This window comes from Pongo pygmaeus, chromosome 1, assembly GCF_028885625.2.
Source record: "Pongo pygmaeus isolate AG05252 chromosome 1, NHGRI_mPonPyg2-v2.0_pri, whole genome shotgun sequence".
Lineage (NCBI taxonomy): Eukaryota > Metazoa > Chordata > Mammalia > Primates > Hominidae > Pongo > Pongo pygmaeus.
Genome location: NC_072373.2, coordinates 45,203,604 through 45,220,379, shown reverse-complemented (window position 1 = coordinate 45,220,379; position 16,776 = coordinate 45,203,604). Strand labels below are relative to the sequence as shown.

Sequence of the window (16,776 nt, the reverse complement as noted above, 5' to 3'; positions counted from 1 at the left end):
TGAGCAAGTGGCTCAAATGCCCACGGCCTCCACTCCTGCCACCATGCCTTCTCTCCTCTACCCTGCACTGATGGACTCATGGGGGGTTCCCTATGATCAGTTGACAGAGGAAGAGAAGACTGAAGCCTGGTTCACAGATGGTTCTGCACGATATGCAGGCACCACCCAAAAGTGGACAGCTGCAGCACTACAGCCACTTTCCAGGATATCCCTGAAGGATAGCAGTGAAGGGAAATCTTCGCAGTGGGCAGAACTTCAAGCAGTGCACCTGGCTGTGCACTTTGCATGGAAGGAGAAATGGCCAGATGTGCGATTATATACTGATTCATGGGCTGTAGCCAATGGTTTGGCTGGATGGTCAGGGACTTTGAAGAAGCATGATTGGAAAATTGGTGACAAAGAAATTTGGGGAAGAGGTATGTGGATGGACCTCTGTGAGTGGTCAAAAACCATGAAGATATTTGTATCCTATGTGAGTGCTCACCAAAGGGTGACCTCAGCAGAGGAGGATTTTAATAATCAAGTGGATAGGATGACCCATTCTGTGGACACCACTCAGCCTCTTTTCCCAGCCACCCAATGAGTCCATGAAAAAAGTGGCCATGGTGGCAGGGATGAGGGTTACACATGGACTCAGCAACATGGACTTCCACTCACCAAGGCTGCCCTGGCTATGGCCACTGCTGAATGCCCAATTTGCCAGCAGCAGAAACCAACACTGAGCCCTTGATATGGCACCATTCCTTGGGGTGAACAACCAGCTACCTGGTGGCAGGTTGATTATATTGGACCTCTTCCATCATGGAAAGGGCAGACACTCTCTCCAGATATGGGTTTGCCTATCCTGTATGCAATGCTTCTGCCAAGACAACCATCCATGGACTCACGGAATGCCTTATCCACTGTCATGCTATTCCACACAGCATTGCTTCTGACCAAGCACTCACTTTGCAGCTAAAAAAAAGTGTGGCAGTGGGCTCACGCTCATGGAATTCACTGGTCTTACTATGTTATCCATCATCCTGAAGCAGCTGGATTGATAAAATGGTGGAATGGCCTTTTGAAGTCACAATTACAACACCAACTAGGTGACAGTACTTTGCAGGGCTGGTGCAAAGTTCTTCAGAAGGCCATGTATGTTCTGAATCAGCATCCAATATGTAGTAGTTTTTCTCCCATAGCCAAGATTTATGGGTCCAGGAATCAAGGGGTGGAAGTGGAAGTGGCACCACTCACCATCACCCCTAGTGATCCACTAACAAAATTTTTGCTTCCTTTTCCCATGACATTATGTTCTGCTGGCCTACAGGTCTTCATTCCAGAGGGAGGAATGCTGCTACCAGGAAACACAACAATTCCATTAAACTAGAAGTTAAGATTGCCACCTGGACACTTTAGGCTCCTCCTACCTTTAAATCAACAGGCTAAGAAGGGAGTTATAGCGTTGGCTGGGGTGACTGACCCGGACTATCAAGATGAAATCAGTCTACCACTCCACAATGGAAATAAGGAAGAATATGCATGGAATACAGGAGATACATTAGGGCATCTCTTAGTATTAAGAGATCCTGTGATTAAGGTCAATGGAAAACTACAACAGCTTAATCCAGGCAGGACTACAAATGGCCCAGATCCCTCAGGAATGAAGGTTTGGTCACTCCACCAGGAAAAACACCACGACCTGCTGAGGTGCTTGCTGAAGGCAAAGTGAATACAGAATGGATAGCAGAAGAAAGTAGTCATCAACACCAGCTATGATCATGTGACTAGCTGCAGAAGCAGGGACTGTAATGGTCATGAGTATTTCCTCCTTCTTTTGCTAAAAATATGTTTGTGCATGTATACACTTGTGCTAAGGAAATATCTTTATTTTATTTCCTTTATCATATGACATAGGATTTATTGACCTCACATCAGCACTGATGTATTGTTAACTTTATGTAATAGTATTTGGGTTGGGGATTGGTGCATTTCCTGTTGTACAAAGGATAGTCGTCTTATGTGAGGTGTAATTATGACCTTATTATTGTCTTTATTTGAAGATTATGTATGATCTCAGGGGATGCGTATGGGTTCAAGTTGACAAGGGGTGGACTTGTGATGATTAATACTGAGTGTCAACTTGACTGGATTGAAGGATACAAAGTATTGATCCTGGGTGTGTCTGTGAGGGTGTTGCCAAAACAAATTAACATGCTGGGGAAGGCAGAGCTACCCTTAATCGGGTGGGCACAGTCTAATCAGCTGCCAGTGAATATAAAGCAGGCAGAAAAACATGAAAAGGAGAGACTGGCCTAGCCTCCCAGCCTACATTTTTCTCCCATGCTGGATGCTTACTGCCCTCAAACATCGGACTCCAAGTTCTTCAGTTTTGGAACTCAGACTGGCTCTTCTTGCTCCTCAGCTTGTAGACGGCCTATTGTGGAACCTTGTCAGCATGTAAGTCAATACTTACTAACCTCCCCTTTATACATATATATTATATATCTTTTTAGTTCTGTCCCTCTAGAGAACCCTGACTAATGCAGCATAGCTTCCTCATCCCCTGACACATCTCCCTGCAGGAGAGCTCCTCCTCCAGTGGGGCTCTTGCCCCTCCTCTCACATGTTCCACCTTCCTCTCCAGCCCTGAGTTTCTTGAACAGCAGAGGGAGATGAGTGGGTACACACACAGGCCCCTGGGCTCGCAGCCCAGCTCAGGCCTGCATGAACTCGCAGAGGTACCCACCTGGGAGGAGAGTCCATTGGTGAGCCCACTGGCATTCCTCCTCACCACTGTTGATGGGGTCACCTCATCATCAGTGGGCGATTTTGTCCGAGGGGGCACAACGCCAACTGCAGAAAGACAGAGTAGCCAGTGGGCCTCATGGAAAGCAGGAAGGCAGGAAGCCTCCTTCTCAGAGACAAGCTCAGCCCCACTCTCCACCAAGATTAAAAAGCCCAGGGTGTGGCACCGGGTTTTGGGTGTGAATGAGCACCCGGGGCTCCTCCCTGAGCATCCTTGCCTTACTTCTAGGGGAAGATGGGACAGAAAGTACCTTTGTTGAGAGCTGCCTGCTTCTCTGCCTCTACCTCTTGCCTGGTGGGCACAAGGCTGATGTCTCTGGGGGTGTCCAGGGGCAATGTCTGGTGGGGGTCTTTCTTGCTTTGTTCATAGTTTGCCTTGGGCTGGGGAGAAAGGGTGAGAAGATGGTTGATGTTAGTATGGCTATTAGGAACTTGGCCCCCAGTGATGTTTCTTTGTTTTTTAATGGTTGAAGCTCAAACCCTTGCAGATACAAGGAACAAGGAAATTCTGTGTGCCACCTGGGAGGCAGACAGGGATGCACTGGAGCCTCCCATTCATGCACTTTAAGACTGATCAATGATGGGCCATCTTGGGGAATGAGAGCTCATGGCCCCTAGGAGGCCCCTCAACCTGACCATTCGTCTTGGCTGGCACTGAGAACCACAGACTTGCTGTGAGCCAGAGTCAAGGAATGGCCGGTGGGGGATCTCTGAGGATCCTGTAGGGAATCCTACCCAAGACATGAGCAAACAGAACCAGGCGGGCCTTGGTACCAGGATTCTAGGGAAATGAAAAGGGTACTTAGTGTGTGGGCTCACAAAATCAAGAGACTAGAAGAGACCTCAGCCATCATCTGAGCCACTGCTCCCATGGTACAGTTGAAGAATCTAAGTGTCAGTGAGAAGAATACAAAAAGAAGACCAGGCTAAAGGTCAGCAACTCCAGTTCTAGCCCGACTAGAGAACAGAGGTCCCCTTTCTTTACCTGTCACATACGGGTAACATTACCTGCTCTGCCCATCTCACCAGGCAAACCCTCAAGGGTTATGCAAATTATACATAGCTAAACCTAGATGAGCATATGAGTTTTCCAATTTTAGGCACAGGACTCTTTCTACTCACCACACAACCTCTTCCAAGCCTAACTGCATATCTCCTGGATCTTGGCTAGGGATGCAGGTGAGAGAATGAGCCAGAACAGGAGAGAAAAGGGCCTATATCCTTATACTCCAGGGACTCATGAAACCCAGCGAGGATACAATACAAGGTGGAGGCAGAGAGACAGCATGGGTGGAGTGGGGCCTGGGATGGGCACACGAAGGGATCGGAATGGCACTGCTGGGAGTATCACTCAGTTCCCATTGGCTGGTCATGTTGGTACGGAGTGGGGCATAATACCAGCACCCACAAACACTGGCTGCCCATGAGCCTGGGGTTGGAGCAGTAACTCATGTCCCCATCACCTACAGAAAGCAAAAAGGCACAGAAAGATGGCCTGTATGATGGCTTCAACTATCCTTTCCTTATCCCAGAGTCCAGCTGGGCAGGGGCGCCGTAGAAACCGAACTTTGGGAAAATTAATGGGGAAAATGACTCCAGGGCCCTGCCTTGTCCCGTGGCCTGGCCCTCTGCCCATTGTCCCCTGCCCCACCCTCCAGGACCCAAGGGTGATGGGTACCTGCCCCCTGGCTGTCTCGCCACTGCGGTGCCAGGAAGGGGAGCTGGGGTAGGGCCAGAAGCGGCTCTCGCTAGGGAGTGGAGGGACGGCTGGAGGAGACTCCAGGGGGACGTAGGCTTTGGGGAGGGGAGGCCGAGGCGGGCCAGGTTCCTGAGGCAGACAGAAGCCAGAGCATTAGGAGGAACAAGAGCAGCCACTGTGAGAGCAGGAGAAAAGAGTGTTAGCAGGAGGCAGACAACAACATTGCTGGAGACCTGGGTGGGCCCCTGGGACCACTGCACTCCCACCCGTGGCCTGAAGAGAGTGCCAGCTCTGCAGCTAACTCTCTGCCTGACCTTCAAGGCCTTCCTTGACCCAGCCTCTACCTGTCCACCACTCCCCACTGCTCCCCAAGTTTTCCCCAAAGCTCTCTCATTGCCTCGCCCCCATGCCAGGCAGCTCCTCTCCCACTCTTTTGCTTCCACCCACTCTCCTGCCTAGAATGCCTTTCCCTTGTTCCTCTCCCTGTCTTGCTGCTCTGTGGCCTGGTTTAGGCCCCACTGTCTGTTGGAACATTAGGGCATTTATAGTCTGAACCATGTGGCTTAATATTGAGACATACGCCGTCATGTTCCTATGAATTGGTCTTGGTCCATAGGATGCTGGGCTCCCTGAGTGAAGCCTTTGAGCACATGTGCATACCTTTATTTTATTTTTCTTTTTTATTTTATTATTATTATTTTTTTGAGACGGAGTCTGGCAGTGTCGCCCAGGCTGAAGTGCAGTGGCGCAATCTCGGCTCACTGCAAGCTCCGCCTCCCAGGTTCACGCCATTCTCCTGGCTCAGCCTCTGGAGTAGCTGGGACTACAGGCGCCCACCACCATGCCCGGCTAATTTTTTGTATTTTTTAGTAGAGACGGGGTTTCACCATGTTAGCCAGGATGGTCTTGATCTCCTGACCTCGTGATCCACCCACCTTGGCCTCCCAAAGTGCTGGGATTACAGGCGTGAGCCACCACACCTAGCCTCTTTATTTTATTTATTATTATTATTTTTTGAGATGGAGTCTCACTCTGTCACCAGGCTGAAGTACAGTGGTGCGATCTTGGCTCACTGAAACCGCCGCCTCCTGGGTTCAAGCAATTCTTCTGCTTCAGCCTCCTGAGTAGCTGGGACTACAGGCATGCGCCACCATGCTCAGCTAATTTTTGTATTTTTTTTTTTTTTTTTTAGTAAAGATAGGGTTTCACCATGTTGGCCAGGACAGTCTCTATATGCTGACCTAGCGATCCACCCGCCTTGACCTCCCAAAATGCTGGGATTACGCGCCCAGCCACATGTGTATCTTTCTAAGAGGGCCTCATGGCACCCCATGCCCACAGTCGAGCCCCAGAAAACACTTGCTGATTGACTGACTAGGAAACAGCTCCCCACACTGACCCTTAACCCTGTTGCTATCCTGGCATCATCCTGGATTTAAATTCTTATGAAATGCATACTGTCTGCTATCCATCCTGGTGCCCAGGAACAGGCTTCACTGCAAGGGAGCTAAAGATGACAGATGGAGATGAGAACAGGTAAAGGGGAAACCTGGAGAGAAGTTCACAAAATGGGGTGTGAGAATTACCTCCTTAAACAAAGAGCTCCAGCACTAGGGCTGGAGGCCTGTAGGGAAGAGATGGGCACAGAAGTTGTATAGTTTCAGACAAACCAGGATCTGGTCCTCCCTCCCCCACCTACCTTCTACTCCATTTCTCAACTTACCTCATTGGAGCCAGGCTTGGTGGGGGACCCCTGAGAGCCCGACACCAGTGAAAAGGGGCTCAGGGGGCTGGTGAGGCTGGCGGAGCTGAGGGGGCTGGCCGGGCTGTTGGAGCTGTAGGTGGCTGAGGGGCCAAGTCCTCCTTGGGGGAAACAAGGGATGGGTGAGCAATGGAGGAGGGGTGCGGCCTGGTGGGTAGATGGGCACTGTGAGTGGAGGTGGCAGGGAGAAGCCAGATCCAGGGATGTGGAAGGGCAGATTTAGTGTCGCAGGGCTACCTGGGACTGCCAGAGGGACTCATTACAGGTTCTTGGGCCACAGGCTGGCTGTTGAGAGGTGTGCTGGTTGGGGAAGATGGTAGATGGAAATGATACTGTTGTCCCTGAGGTGTCAAGGAAAGCCAGTCTGAGGTCCCAGGGCTCAAGGAAAACTCTACAGTAGCGGTCACAGGTCACGAGTGGGCCCATGTGCTTGGGGGTTGGGGAGGCTTAGATGCTTTTGACCTTTTCTGGGGAGGACTTTAGAGTGTCAGGGTCAACAGTGTCTCTGAGTTGTTTATTTGGTCTATTCTGCGGGGGGTAAGGGAGCCGTACATACCACCCTAGAACCCAGGGGAAGATTCTGGTGTCCCAAGAAGACCCTGCCTGGCTCTGAACACAGTGTGAGCTGGCAGGAGTGGGATGGAGGCCAGAAATACTGGAGCACTCCTGGTGAGGCAGGAAGCCTAGGAGGCTGGCACAGGAGGCACCCACCTCTGTGCTTGGCAGTGTCCGTGCCCCGGGAGGGGTTGTTCTTTCTCAGCCCCTCCATCACGTCCTGGATCCTCCAGATCTCCTTTTGGATTTGCCGGTTCAGCACCTCATTCTGAAGCAGCCACACAGTGAGTCAAAGGAAATGGCCATGAGGAGTGTCCAGCCCTTTTCCTCAGCCCAGACCCCTCGGAACCCACATTCCTTTGGTCCAGCAGGAGGCAGGCACCCTGTACACATACACACACACACACACACACACACACGCCCCTCCAGCAGTCATCTTTCCCATGGGCTGCCTCTGCTCTTCAGCCTCTAGGAGATGGCACCCCAAAATTGCCCATGTCTCTGAACCAAGACTGAGGATGCACCCTTCTGAGTTCCCCCAGGGGAAACATGGGTGGTTTTTGAGTGAATGCCCATCTAAGTGAACACTTTATGGTATCCTGTTTTTCGTGGGGCAAGAGCTTCCATTTTACTGCTTTTCTTTACATCCAAACAGCCCTTTTCTAATACCCACTCCCAGCGTACGTCTGAAGAGTCATGAATTCAATTACAGTTGACAGTCTAAAAGGTAAGACCTCCCACGTATTTAGCATCCCTCAGCACCAGGCACTATGCTAAGCACTTTGCATATACAGTGCTAACTCATTTTGGCTGCATGACTCTAGGAGATAAGGGCAGCAGCCCCCTCTTCAGAGATGAAGAGACTCACACCTAAGGCCATCTATTTAGTAAGCAGCATGACCATCACCTAAATGTGGGTCTATTTGGACCCGAAAATTAGTGCCCTTGACCACAACTCTATCCCCCCTCCTAAAATGTCTGTTTCAAGTGAGGCTTGGCCACGGGACATGGTGGTATTTGGGTCCTCTGGACCAGGTGGGTCTTCACCCTACCTAACCAGCTGCAAGGTAGGGGTGGTAAGTGGCATTGCCAGGAGGGAAACAGAAGAAAATGGGGGAAACCAGGGTGTTAACTGCATCAGAGAGACAGGGCTTGCAAACTAGCTAGAGAAGAGGCAGGGCCTGGGTGAAGAAGAGGCAGAGGGAAGAAAAGAACAAGAACTCCCCAAGATCATCAGGTCAATCCTCCTGCCTCCGGGCAGACTGTTTCTAACCCACCCCAGGAAGAAAAGCCTCTTTCCTATCTAAAAATTCCTGAGCAGATTGCTCCCGCAGCGCCCACTCTTCTAATGCCTGAGTTATTTATATTTACACGTCTGTTTTTAAATCCTGCTGGGCACAGTGGCTCATGCCTGTAATCCCAGCAGTTTGGGAGGCTGAGGCAGGAGGATCACTTGAGCTCAGGAGTTAGAGACCAGCCCGGCCAACACAGGGAGACCCTATCTCTATAAAAAATACAAAAACTAGCCAGGCATGGTGGTTCATGACTGTGGTCCCAGCTACTCAGGAGGCTGAGGTGGGAGGATTGCTTGAGCCCGGGGCAGTCAAGGCTGCAGTGAGCTGTGACTGCGCCACTGCACTCCAAGCTGGGCAACAGAGCAAGACCCCATCCCAAGAGGAAAAAAAAATCCTTTCAGTCATAAAACACCTGTGTCTAACTGAAGTCTCCCAAGCTTCAGCTTTAGCTCCTTCCCCTGTGAGATGAACCTAAAGCATCCCATTATCTTCATCCTGAAACTTAGAGTCTGTTATCAGTGGCCAGAACCTTTGCTTTTGTCTCGAGGCCAACTCCTCATCTTTAGTCACATCCCAATCCCCGCCAGCTCAAGGGCCCTTCTTCACCTGGCTGTCCAAATTGAGCTGCTCCCAGAGGTCATCGTGCAGGGCAGAGACCTCAGACTCGAGGTGCTCATACTCTATGGTGCTGTTCGTCAGGGCCTATGGGGGAAAGAGGTGTTCACTGAGAAAGCCACCATCACCAAGGCATTCCTCCTTATCCTGCAATGGACCCTGGGGACAGGGTACCAGAGGCATGAAGATCTGGGGAAGAGAGCATGGAGGGACGGAAGGAGAAGGGCACCAGGCTGAGACATTCTGGTGACAGCCAAACACTAGCCTTACAAGAGATGTAACAGCCCATCCCACCACCAACTAAAATAAAGAGAAAATGGAGAGGCATGATATCACTTCCATACCCTCCTATTCTCCCCAGATTAGCGGATAAAAAGTAGAGGGCATAGCCTGGGGAAAATGACAAGACCCCATCTCTACAAATTACAAAAGTTAGCTGGGCATGGTGGCGCGCCCCTGTAGTCCTGGTGACTTGGGGGCTGAGGCAGGAGGATCACTTGAGCCCTGGAGGTCGAGATTGCAGTGAGCTGTGTTTGTGTCACTGCACTCCAGCCTGGGTGACACAGTGAGACCCTGTCATTAAAAAAAAAAAAAAAAAAAATTTTAAGTGGAGGTCAAAGAGAAAAAAGCCTGAAGGAGGATATTTGTTATCCGGAGGTTAGAGAGCTTCCTCCTTTCTGAGCCACACTTTCATGGGGCTTTTTCTGCTGCTTCTTGGAGCCATTCTCTAAGCAGTCTGTGTCGGAAGGTCTGCCCTTACCTGCTGGGAAGTAGTGACCAGGGCAGCAGCCTTTTTTTTTTTTTGAGATGGAGTTTCACTCTTGTTGCCCAGGCTGGAGTGCAATGGTGCGATCTCGGCTCACGGCAACATCTGCCTCGTGGGTTCAAGCGATTCTCCTGCCTCAGTCTCCTGAGTATCTGGGACTACAGGCATGTGCCACCACGACCGGCTAACTTTGTATTTTTAGTAGAGACGGGGTTTCTCCATGTTGGTCAGGCTGGTCTCAAACTCCCAACCTCAGGTGATCCACCCGCCTTGGCCTCCCTAAGTGCTGGGATTATAGGCGTGAGCCACTGAGGCCAGCTGGCCGCAGCCTTTTTGCCAGTGCTTTGCTTCTCTGAGGGAGAAGACAGAAGTGGGCAGCAGAGGTGTTAGCACAGCCAAGGAAATAAGTAACTCACAACTTCATGCTGTCCCAAAGAAATCCAGGTACAGGTACAGTTTGTGGGAAATAAGCTCATTTCCTCGGTGGAGACTGGAATGAGCAGACTGGCTGACTTGCTATTTATTTGCAGGGCAATATTGAGGTCTTTGTTCATGCCCCTCTGCACGGGAGTACTCAGCTCTTGTCCTCTGAGGAAAACTGGACTAAGACAGCACAAGCTGGGAGGTGGTGGCCCTCCTGCCTAGTGCTGATGAGGTGGGGTGCACAAACCCCGCTCCCTAGGTTACCGTGGTCGCCTGAGACAGCTCCACGCGGATGTTGATGAGCTGGTTCTGCAGTGAATCCTTTTTGTGCCGCAGCTTTTCTGGGTAGGCGGGCTGGCTTCCAAACATCTCCAGCTCCTGGTGGGTCCCCATCAAGGCACTTTCCAGGCTCTCCTGAAGAAAGGCAGGGGAATGACATAAGCGCCCTGACAGCTACTCTCTGGGATTGAACAGCAGAGGACTGAGCCCTTAGAGGTTCAACAGGCAGCTGAGTGGAGGCTGTCCTTGCTTTGTCATGTTAGTCAGGTTGGAGACAGCAGCCCACAACCTTCTCCAAGCCAGCCTCGCCCATCTGCCCCAGCTTAAAGCCACCCCCAGCTTCTCACCTTCTCAGCTCGGAGCTGCTGCACCAGCCGGTCCTGCTCCCTCACCACCTTGTTCTGCTCACACAATTTTCCCAGCAGCTTCTAGGGACCCAGAGAGTGGGGAAGGAGAGGGAGAAAGAAGGGGATGAAGGACATAGTTTGATGGCGACCTGGGAGTTACAGGCCTGGCCTCTGGATACCCCCTCCTTTCTCCTGCTGAGGAACCCTGGGCCTTCACCTTGCCCTTGGTAGCTCCTGAGAACAAGAAGATGGGTCTTCATCTTGGGACGTGAGGTATGCTTACTCTCTGAGGAAGTGAGTTGGGTTAAGAGGGCTGGGAGCCAAGTGTTAAACTCTGGCACTCCCATCCTTCCAAGGGTTGCAATCACAAAGGACTGAGGAGATGATGTGACCTCACCTCCTAGGCTGGACTGAAGAGGTGGGCCGGGTGTCAGAACAAGGAGTCTTGGAAAAGCAGTGAGCAATAGAAACTGTCCCTCAATCCCACAGAACCTTCTCCCTTCTCTCTCAAGATCCTGTTCTTCCCTCCTCCCTTCAAAGTCTCAGGATGGCTGATCCTCCCTCTGAGGTGTAGTCCTGTCAGGAAAGAACCTCTCCCAGTCTCACTGGGCAGATCCACTACCCAAGCAGGGCCAGTGGTGATGGGGAGCAGACAGGTGAGGCCAGAAAGAGGGCTCATGCTTTCCTAGTCCACACCTTTATTCATGCCATTCCTCAAATACCTGCTTTGCTCCTTTCTACTGAGTCAGATTTTACCCTCTGGGCCTTTTAACTTCAAGGCCTAACTCACATGCTGCTTGTTTTGTCCCTGACCTTTAGCCCACATGGCCTCACTTCCCTGCACCTGGCAGAACCTATTATGGCTCCTCTTCACTACATGGATACTGTGTTGCCACCTCCTGCTGCTACCTGGCACTTCCCACTTACCCTGAAGCTCCCTGAAGGCAGGGGCATAGCCGTATTCTCCTTTCTAGTTACCTGTAGGGACTAACGCCATGCCGGGCACAGAATAGACTGACTGATCTATCTCCCAACAAAGTCTGCATTCATGTTACAAGCAGATCTCACTGCTGTAGGCAAAAGGGCCGAGCGCTCAGTGAAGAAACGGATACAGCCAGCATGGGAGGGAAAGGTGAGTGGGTGGTAGATCAGAAAAGAAGGGGGATGAGGAGGAGGTAGGCAGAATCTTGTGGTGAGAGAAGACATGAATCAAAGGTATGAAGAGCCACCAGAAGGAGAGAGATGGATGGAGAGACAGCCCCCGCAGAGGAAGAGAGATGGATGGAGAGACTGCCCCCGCAGAGGACAGCAGCGGGAGGCTGGAGTGGAGGGAGGGAGCAGGGGGCACTGCTCTTACATCTGTGTCTTGCTCGTTTAACTTGTAGGTGTGGAGGCTTTCCCGGAACACTTCTGGGTACGGAGGGACCTGCAGGAACATGAGGCCGGTTACTGCAGCAGGGGCAGGATGAGGGTATGCAGGGATAGGAAGCTAACATCACAATCCCGCTGTGCTCCTGCCAGAGACCATGGTCCATCACCTCTGGTAGCTTCTGTTCCAGGGACCTGAGCTCATTCTACATCCCCTGGCTGGAAGCCTGGGATGGCCCGGCCTAACCCCATCCCAGTTGTCCTAGGCTGACTCTGGAGAGATCAGAACTCTGCTTGAGTCATGCTCTGTATTTCCTCTCCCCCAAGCACTAGGGTCTGCTGCCAAGAGCGACTGCAGGGTGTGCAGCTCCCAATGGCTTGTTGGTAACCACCATGAGAACATCAGTGAACTCCATGGCTGTCTGTGGGGATAAGACATAGGGGAATGGTTGGAATGAGCATTGGGAACAGTTGAAAATTATTGCCCTAGTAGACTAAACACCAGGGCTTGTGTCTAAACCAAAATTGGCAAGAATTCAGAAGCATCTCTGGGTCCAGCAAATGCTGCCTAGCCTGGATGCCACATCTGGTGACCACAGCACATTCTATACACCTTTGACATTAGATGGTTCCATTACACCCCTCATGCCTTTAACCCCAGTGACGTCTGTCAAGATATTACAAATATGAAATCGAAATCAGAACATTCAAGAGCAGAGTTGCGATCCCCAGCATGGCATGAGATGTTGGTGCTGGCTATTTTGATGGTTTGGGAAATGGGCCTTGGGTTTACCCATGAAAGTGAAGAATGGAGGTGACATAGTGGAATTAAGGAAGGAAGACCAGGCCAAGCCTGTGTCCAGGCAGATGAGCGGGTTGGGTGGCGTGAGCCTTATCCTAGATGGGCAACTCGACCATGCACAAGCAGCTGAAATGGCATTGGCAGGGACCATGCTGCCAGGCAGAGGTCTTACTTGCATGAAGAGTTGGGACCTGGGGGAGGAGTTTTCCACCATGCGGTTCACCATACTGATGAGAGTCTCGCTCTCACTCATCTGCAGCAGAGGAAGGAACGGACTATTCACACTCCGACCCACATGTAGGTATCTCCCCTTCACCCACCTGTGCTTGTTTCCCAGTAAACAGGGGAGGGCAGCTCCCCCAGCACCCTGAGCTTGCCCTCACTCCTTGCTCACCCCTAGTGACCTCTGTTTCAGGACCAGCATTGAAGCTGTCCTTGCAGAAAGGCCACGGAAGTGTCCGGGAGGCCACTGGGACTTTGCTGGAGGCACTGCAGAGGCCTCCCCAGGGTGCCTGGCTGTTGTCCCATCCGCATTGGCCACGGTTGTCATCTCCCTGCCCTGATCTCATTTCTCACACCACTTTTCACAAAGACCATAGAGGCAGTTGGAAGATTGATCTCCCCAAAGTTGAACTAAGTGAAACAACAAAAAAGGAAATCTAGGACCTGCTCTTTGGATGGGCCACCACAGATACAGAGGCCTGGCCCCTCTCCCTGCCCCTGCCCTCCCCACCCTCGGCTCTAGTGCAGAAAGTGCTAAACACGGTTTCCAGAGCTGGGCTGGCAGCATCCATGAGGATCTCAGATGACATTAGGGAGCAAACAAGGAGGCCAAAACAAGCAAGCCACATTAAAGGGACACCAGGGTTTCCAACACATTCTTTCTATTTCAAGAATCTTTAGGAACATGGAAGTGGAAAGACTATTTGCCAATTTAAAAAGAGAGAAATGGAAGAAAGGACGGGATGAGGAGGAAGAGGAAGGGAAAGGAGGGGTGGGAGAAAGGGCAGGTCAACAAATCAACCAGAAGTGCCATCATTTCCCCCACTGGTTCCAATGGGAAAGGACCAAAAAGTGAAGATATCAGGGAATGTCCTTGGCTGTGTCCCTTTAACTCCATTGTTCTACAGGGGAAGGTGGCAGAAGACAGAGGGGGTTGTGCAGGCAAAGCTTTCTGGAAGGGAAAGTGAATGAGGAAGGGAGGAAAGAGCCATATTAGGGAAGATTATCTGAGGTTCCTGTTCAGAGGGTCCCATGTGATTTTTCCGTCAACTCTCCAGTCTCAGTTGTACCCACACTGTCCTTTCTTCCTCTTACCCCTTTTAGGCAGCGGCCCAAATACAGCCTTGCTTCTACATGTTGTACGCAGGGCCAGGGCACCCACCACCCCATTTGCAGGGTCTGCAGCATTTCTAAAGGCTTTCCTAGGAACTGATTTTTCTACCTCTTTAGCCCTGGAATGCAAGGGCCTTGAGGGCCGGGAGCCATCCCTGCACGGTAACCTGTGGGTATCTCATTCCTTCCCCAACAAGCAGATCCAGAGCAGTAGAGGAAGCGAGCAGGAGTGTTCTCATCCTGGCCTGCTCCCGCCTGTGCTGCGGCTTTGGGGATCTTTCAGCACAGGTGGGTCTTACCTCTAGGAGGATTCTTGTGTGCTACCTTCTGTCTCTCCAAAATGTTAGATTTTGTAAGAAACCACCTAACCCAGTGCCTCACACATGGTAAGAAGTGCTCGTTGATATTTTTGAGTTTGGGAAAAACAAAATAATAACAGCAGCAAGTGGTGATTGTCACTCCTTGCGATGCCTGACAAAGAGCTCACATATGCACCCCCACTTGATTCTCCCAATACATCTGTGAGGTTGAAAGGAAAGGGCAGGTTCTACAATGCCCATTTTATGATTGAGAAAACAAAGCCCCAGAGAAACTAAGTGACTTTTTCAAGATTTAAAAAAAAAAAAACTTCCTTGTAAATGGCGGAGCTAGAACTAGAGCAGCAGTGTCTGACTATGCCCTGGACTCTTCTCATCATACAAGACTGCCTTTTAAGAGTACTACCCTTGGCCAGCTACAGTGGCTCACGCCTATAATCCTAGCACTTTGAGAGGCAGAGGTGAGAGGATCGCTTGAGGCTGGGAGTTTGAGACCAGCCTGGCCAACACAGTAGGACACCCATCTCTACAAAAAAATTTTTTTAATTAGCCAGGTGTGGTGGCTGCACACCTGTCTGTAGTCCTAGCTGCTCACGAGGCTGAGGTGGGAGGATCACTTGAGCCTGGGAGGTAGAAGTTGCAGTGAGCTAGGTTTGTGCCACTGTACTCTAGCCTAGGCAACAGAGTGAGATCCTGTCTCAAAACAAACAAACAAACAAACAAACAAAAGGAATAATACCCTTTATCCATGAGGGAGTCCTCTGGAAGGCTATTTCTGAAGCCCCCAGCCTAATGGCCCAGCCCCTCTGTGAGGGCAAAAGCCTGCAGGAAGGGACTCTGCTGTCTGCACTGAATGCTTGGACAGCTGGGCATTGTGGATGGAGTAGAAAGCCAATCACATGGGTGACAGGGAGGACAGCTTGCTCAGGAATCTGGAGGTGGGTGGGCCCTGAGCCCTGCTCCTCACCCCTGCAAGGCACTTTGGATCTTGCTTCCCATCAGCAGGATCCTGGACCTCCCGGCCCTGCTCCAAGTTGGAATCCTGGGATCTGTTCCCACATGGCCCAGAATGCTCATGGTGTGGACACAACGAGCTGCTTCTGGAGCTGGAATGCAATGGCCTCCAGGGCCAGGAGCCATCCCTGCTTATTGAACTGTGGACATTGGTGCTTCCTAGTGCCTGAGGCCTATTACAAAATTGAATTGCGACATCAACATGAAGCCCCGGTGAGATGGGTCACATGGCTTGTGACTAGAAGAACCAACAGTTGCAGCTATAGCATCTCAATTTAAATTTTTTTTTTCTGTAACTTTAAGAGCATGAACTCATCCTAATGAGGTTTGATGGCAGCTTTGTCACACATTAGATGTTTCCTCGGTTGTAAACTGGGTCAGAAGCTTGGAGTCACAGTCCAAGCTCGGCTGTTCACTGGCTGTGTGTTCTTGGCATGTTATTCAACCTCTCTGTGCTTTAGTTTCCTCAACTGTAAAATGGGGGTAATAACAGCATCCATCTTACAGGGTTATAGTGAAGATTAAATGAGTTAGAGATCTGAAAAGTGCTTAGAATAGTATGGGGCATGGAGGAGGCATCCAATTATTGTAGCTGTTGTTATTATTATTATTATTTCTACCCCTCCAGGCTGCCCCCACAGGACAGTGTTGTGTACTTCTAGGTCGTGGTTTGTAGCACAGATCTGAACTTAAGAGTGTGTGCTTATATAAATACCCAGCATATTGACCCCCAGCCTGTCTAAACTCAGTCTCACAGCTCCCTTAGCTTAAAAGACAAGAAAGGGTTAGAGCCCTGGAGCAGAGACCAGGCAGCCACTGCTTGCAGCTCATGGAACATTCACTGCCTCTTCAGCTTGCTCACCTGTAAAACTGGGTTGATAATACTCCCTCAGTTTGCACTGAATTCTCAGGAATGCACGTGCTGTTTATGCAAAAGGGCTTTTGGAGGAACTAATGAATACACTGAGTGAATATTACTTTAAAAATCATCCTAGGGAGGGTCTGTGGGCCTCAGTTTACCAATTATGGAGTTTAACAACAACCTATAAAATATGATAAGATGATTTCCCAGATTCAGGCTGAACTAAATCCCTAGCATTTTAGGCCCAGCCTAGAGCTCCCTCGACTCTGCGACTCCCTCCTCTCGCCAGAAAAAAATGCAAATTCCCACCTGCCCCCTGGGGGCAGTTCCATCTGAGCTGAGCACTGGAGAAATAAGAGGTGGCATTAATTATTCATGTGCCTACTTATTATGCTTCTTTCCCCAGGAAACTCCCAGCTGTCCTAAAGGGCTTTGAAGAGAAGGGGTGTGTAGGCGCAAACCAAAACATAAGCCACTTTGTTGTGTCCTGCTTGCACCAACAAAGGTTGTCAAATGGCTGGAAGATGAGGAGGTGGGGAGGAGTGGAGAG

General features: G+C 50.7%; 1 protein-coding gene across 6 annotated transcripts in view; it reads right to left on the bottom strand.

The window, feature by feature from the left end:
• PLEKHA6 (pleckstrin homology domain containing A6) overlaps positions 1–16,776 on the bottom strand; it is an 88,553-nt gene that overhangs the window by 19,670 nt on the left and 52,107 nt on the right. For 4 of the 6 annotated variants that reach the window (XM_054479133.2, XM_054479125.2, XM_054479142.2 and 1 more), the window contains 10 exons: positions 12,871–12,951; positions 11,886–11,954; positions 10,529–10,609; positions 10,167–10,316; positions 8,705–8,800; positions 6,960–7,071; positions 6,210–6,349; positions 4,466–4,615; positions 3,039–3,168; positions 2,729–2,835 (listed from right to left, as the gene is read on the bottom strand). In XM_054479133.2, coding sequence (XP_054335108.1) covers positions 2,729–2,835; positions 3,039–3,168; positions 4,466–4,615; positions 6,210–6,349; positions 6,960–7,071; positions 8,705–8,800; positions 10,167–10,316; positions 10,529–10,609; positions 11,886–11,954; positions 12,871–12,951 — 1,116 coding nt within the window. The remainder of the gene's footprint in view (positions 1–2,728; positions 2,836–3,038; positions 3,169–4,465; positions 4,616–6,209; positions 6,350–6,959; positions 7,072–8,704; positions 8,801–10,166; positions 10,317–10,528; positions 10,610–11,885; positions 11,955–12,870; positions 12,952–16,776) is intronic. The other 2 variants (XM_063646900.1, XM_054479147.2) reach the window with 2 other exon arrangements.